Here is a 5,326-nt window from a genome sequence, read left to right on the forward strand (position 1 = left end):
CATAAGCATGGAAAATTACAATCTAATTATACTTTGTTAAAAATATATCCAAAAAATACAGTTTCTTATAATTACAAAAGAATATCCAAATAAATCCTAAAAGTCCTAATTTGGAGTAATTATTTATCGCAATATGGAAAACAGAAAACTGAAAATATAAAGATATTATTTTAAAGGGCTAAATTATTATTTTATCTTTTTCATGTTTTATATAAATTATTTTATAAAAATATAATTATAAAAACAATTATAAAAATAATTTATTTTATCTATTTACAAATTTTAATCCAAACATGAACACTCGAATTCTACTTTTAAGGAATAAAATTGAGCAGCTTCTGAAATTCCAACCAAAATTATTTCATCATCTTGTTCCTTAAGCCGCCATCAAAGGCCTTAAATCTATTTGAGACCCACACTCCTCCACGTATAATTTCTTTTGCCTCTACTTGATTTTTTCCATTCATTTCTGTCAACACTATTATTTTCAAAATTATTTATACTTATTTTTTTTACATCATCATTGTCGGTCACTTCTTACTGTTGGTAGGCAAAAACCATCAACTTCACCAAACTCATGTAACGGGAAGAAAGAGACTGCCCCCCAATTAAGGGGACTTTTCTACTACTAAATGAAACTACACTCTGTTTTCAGGTCTCAAATGATCTCAATCGACAGAAAAGAAAATTTCTTCGAAGGGCAAACCCCATTTCGGAAAAACCGACAACGTGTATATATGTATATTTTAAATTTTAACTTCCCAATTCCTTTGTTTCTTCAGTTGATTTACGCCATTTTTTTCTTAAAAAAAGAGAAATCTGGGTTTGTTTCAACTTTCTACTTTCTGTACCGAACTTCCCTTTCTTTTTTGTAACTGACCAAAGCCTATCATTTCCATGTTTTGGTTTTTCCTTATTTTCTTTTTACAACAGTTATGATGTGGATCTTGTCTTGTTTCTGCAAATGTCATAACCGTCAAAATTCTCATGTTGGTTTTTGAGACCGTGTTGGAGTTTGTGCAGTTCTTTCATGTTGGTTTTTTTGGTTGGGGAAGGAACAACCTTTGCCATGGAATGTAATCATCAGAGGTTCTATCTTGGTGTTTTCTTAGGTTTATTTACAGTAGTTTATGGCGCTACGGATCCCAATGACTTGAAAATCTTGAATGATTTCAAGAAAGGATTGGAAAATCCAGAGCTGCTTAAGTGGCCAGAAGCAGGAGATGACCCTTGCGGCCCTCCTCCTTGGCCTCATGTTTTCTGTTCAGGTGATAGAGTGACTCAAATTCAGGTCCAAAATCTTGGTCTCAAAGGACCCCTTCCTCAAAACCTTAACCAGCTTCCAAAGCTCTTCAATTTGGGGCTGCAAAAGAATCACTTTAATGGTAAATTACCAAGCTTTAGTGGTTTATCAGAGTTGGAGTTTGCTTACTTGGATAACAATGAATTTGATACGATTCCAGCTGATTTTTTTGATGGACTTAGCAGTGTACGAGTATTGGCTTTGGATTATAATCCGTTTAATAAGAGTAGTGGGTGGTCTATGCCTAAGGAATTGGCTAATTCAGTTCAATTGACAAACCTTTCTTTGGTTAGCTGCAATGTGGTTGGGGCATTGCCTGATTTTCTGGGAAAGTTACCGTCTCTTGCAGCACTAAAGCTTTCTTATAACAGATTGTCTGGTGAGATTCCGGCGAGTTTTGGGGAGTCTTTGATGGAGATTTTGTGGTTGAATGATCAAGATGGTGAGGGGATAACTGGTACCATTGATGTGATTGCCAATATGGTGTCGTTGAAACAGCTTTGGCTTCATGGGAATCAATTCACTGGGACAATACCTGAGAATATTGGGAATTTGACATCTTTGAAGGATCTCAACCTCAATAGGAACCAGCTTGCCGGTATGATTCCTGAGAGCTTGGTCAATATGGAGCTTGATAACTTGGATTTGAACAATAATCATCTGATGGGTCCGGTACCAAAGTTAAAAGCTGGTAACTTCTCTTATGCTTCCAATTCGTTTTGTCAATCTAAACCTGGGATCTCATGTGCCCCTCAAGTCACTGCACTTTTGGACTTCCTTAGTGGTATGAATTACCCTATAAATCTTGTTTCTCAATGGTCTGGTAATGAACCTTGTGCTGGCCCATGGATGGGATTGAGTTGCAATTCAAATTCCCAGGTTTCTATCATCAATTTGCCTCGACATAATCTTAGTGGTACACTTAGTCCTTCGCTTGCAAAGTTAGCATCATTGATGGAAATTAGACTAGGGGGAAACAGTATTCATGGTACTGTTCCAGACAACTTCACTCAACTGGAATCTCTGAGAACGTTGGATCTAAGTGGAAACAATCTCGAGCCTCCATTACCCAAATTCCGAGATGGCGTAAAGATCAAAATTGAAGGAAACCCGCTGTTGATTGGTAATCATACAAGAGAGCCTCTTTCCCCTACTATCAGTCCTCCTAGTGCTTCAGAATCTCCTCCAAGCCATCAATCAGGTGGTAAAGTGTCACCCGCATCGTCCCCGAATAAAGATAAGAAAACTGATTCATCTACTGCCACTGCCCAACAAGGTGAATCCCAATCCAATGGTTTCCACAGATTCAAACTGGTAATTGTGGTAGGAAGTGCAACCATTGCTATCATGGTTCTTCTAGTGGTTCTGTTTTCTATATTCTATTGTAAGAAGAGAAAAAGAGAGTCTGAGGGTCCTAATTCCATAGTGGTTCATTCTAAAGATCCATCAGATCCTGAAAACATAGTTAAGATTGCTGTTTCCAATAACACCAGTGGAAGCTCATTTAGTAAAACTGCAACAAGCTCTAGGAGTAGTCATAGCAGTGCAACACAAAAGTCTCATGTAACTGAGGCTGGAAACTTAATTATTTCTGTTCAAGTACTTCGGAAAGGGACCAACGATTTTGCTGAAGAAAACGAGCTTGGCCGTGGTGGGTTTGGGACCGTTTACAAGGGTGTACTAGGCGATGGAACGGAACTAGCAGTTAAGAGGATGGAGGCTGGGGTCATAAGCAATAAAGCATTGGATGAATTTCAGTCCGAAATCGCTGTTCTATCTAAGGTCCGGCATCGGCATCTGGTTTCTCTCTTGGGTTATTCCATTGAAGGTAATGAGAGGCTTCTTGTCTATGAGTTTATGTCTCAGGGTGCTCTAAGCAAGCATCTGTTCCATTGGAAGAGCCTGAAATTGGAACCTCTGTCTTGGAGGAGGAGGCTCTGTATTGCATTGGATGTTGCTAGAGGAATGGAATATCTGCATAACTTGGCACGACAAACTTTTATACACAGAGATCTCAAATCTTCCAACATCCTTCTAGATGATGACTTTCGAGCAAAAGTTTCGGATTTTGGGTTAGTGAAACTTGCACCAGATGGAGAGAAGTCCGTGGCGACAAGACTTGCTGGAACATTTGGGTACCTAGCACCTGAATATGCTGGTGAGCAATCCAATTTTGTACCTCAAGTGAATCTTTTATTCCTTCATTTGACTTAAGTTTTTTAGTGACCTCACATTTCTTGTTGGCTTTTAGTTGCATCCCTTACTAAAATTATGTTGGTTGCAGTGATGGGGAAAATCACTACTAAAGTTGATGTCTTTAGCTATGGGGTGGTGTTGATGGAACTAGTGACTGGATTAACAGCACTCGATGAGGGGCGCTCGGAGGAAAGTCGCTACTTGGCTGAATGGTTTTGGCAAATAAAATCAAACAAGGAGAAGCTTATGGCTGCAATTGACCCAGCTCTTGAAGTGAACGACGAAACCTATGAGAGTATTGCCACTATAGCTGAACTAGCTGGGCACTGCACCACAAGAGAGCCTTATCATCGGCCTGACATGGGCCACGTTGTGAATGTGCTATCACCTTTGGTTGAGAAGTGGAAACCCGTTGATGATGAATCAGAGTGTTACTCGGGCATAGATTACACTCAGCCACTTCCCCAGATGTTGAAGGTTTGGCAGGCTGCTGAAAGCCAAGGCGTGAGCTATACGAGTCTGGATGATAGCAAAGGAAGCATTCCAGCAAAGCCTGCCGGATTTGCAGACTCTTTCACATCGGTTGATGGTCGATGATGGAAGGTAAAGCCTACATTCTACACAAGGAATAAGTCCCCATCTTGTTACCATGATATACATGTTTCAGTGCTTGAGGGCTACTTTCCATGTAGTTTGAGTTATTTTACTTGTGGTTTTTCAAGCCATGGAACATGTCTTTCATGGTAGTGTAGATAGAGAGATACAGGTTTCGATATTTCTTAATAATTTCTGTGTTTCATTTTACATATATTATTTTCATTGCTGTGTAAAGGAAATGATGTAGTTTGAAGCAAAGGCAAGTTCATGTCACAAATACAGTCCTTAAAAATCTATTCGGATGGAGAACATATAAATAAATGTTCATTGAAGGATTCCTACTAGCTGATTTCAATTGATGCTTGATTCCTTTTACACTGTCATCAGTTCTCGAAAGTCAAATGATGAAACACCAAAGAACCTTTTTTTTTTTTTTTCCCTATAAACAAGTCAAATCAATGTTATTTGTTAATACAGATATCGAATTTTGGAGTCTATTGTCAAACATTGATAAACAACCAATGAGACTTTTGTTGTAGAAATTGCCACTTGTGCTGTTTTTACAAGAGAGAACAATTTCATAATCAAAAGCTTAAGACAAAATCTAAACTGGTACATAATCGCTTATTATTGTTTTTGACATGGAGCTCATTTTACCATATAGATTTCGTAAAACTATAAAATTCATCTGGATGCTGTGAATTTTTAGAGTAAAAGTTTCGGTTTCACCTAAGGGATAATGTTATCTTTGGGCAGCCAACCATTCTTTTTGTCAATCTGCTAACCACTACTATTCAAACTGTACCAAAATTTTCTTGAAATTACCGGAAGATACATAACTAATCATTCATGGCTATGGATTCATGTGCCGGCCATGAATCTCGTCTCCAGTCCTTTCATTACTATTGGGAAACCCATGTGCCCATCCATGACCCAAGCTTGTTCCCATTTAACATGTGACCCCACTCTCCTTTTATTTTTCATTCAATTTTTTGTTTCCGACTAACTTGGATCATGTACTCATGCTTCATGGTTAAAAGAAATTCAGATTTCCTGGAATAAACTTGAATTATACCTGAAATATTTTAGATTATCTTTTGTTGGGAGGATCTATCTCCACTCGTATAAAATTAACATAAATTTTTTCTTTTTTTTGCTGTTGATACTTTATCAATCAAATAGTTGAACTTATAAATATAATTGAACTTATTATGAATATAAAATTTGAAT

General features: G+C 37.7%; 1 protein-coding gene across 1 annotated transcript; it reads left to right on the top strand.

Moving 5' to 3' along the window:
- Positions 1-347: 347 nt before the first annotated feature.
- On the top strand, positions 348-4,440 carry LOC108470446 (receptor protein kinase TMK1-like). The gene is made up of 2 exons (XM_017771759.2): positions 348-3,461; positions 3,588-4,440. Exons 1-2 carry the CDS (start codon positions 1,031-1,033, stop codon positions 4,094-4,096), a joined length of 2,940 nt encoding a protein of 979 aa, XP_017627248.1. The 5' UTR covers positions 348-1,030; the 3' UTR covers positions 4,097-4,440.
- Positions 4,441-5,326: the final 886 nt, after the last annotated feature.

Source organism: Gossypium arboreum, chromosome 7 (genome assembly GCF_025698485.1).
Source record: "Gossypium arboreum isolate Shixiya-1 chromosome 7, ASM2569848v2, whole genome shotgun sequence".
In the NCBI taxonomy this organism is placed as follows: domain Eukaryota; kingdom Viridiplantae; phylum Streptophyta; class Magnoliopsida; order Malvales; family Malvaceae; genus Gossypium; species Gossypium arboreum.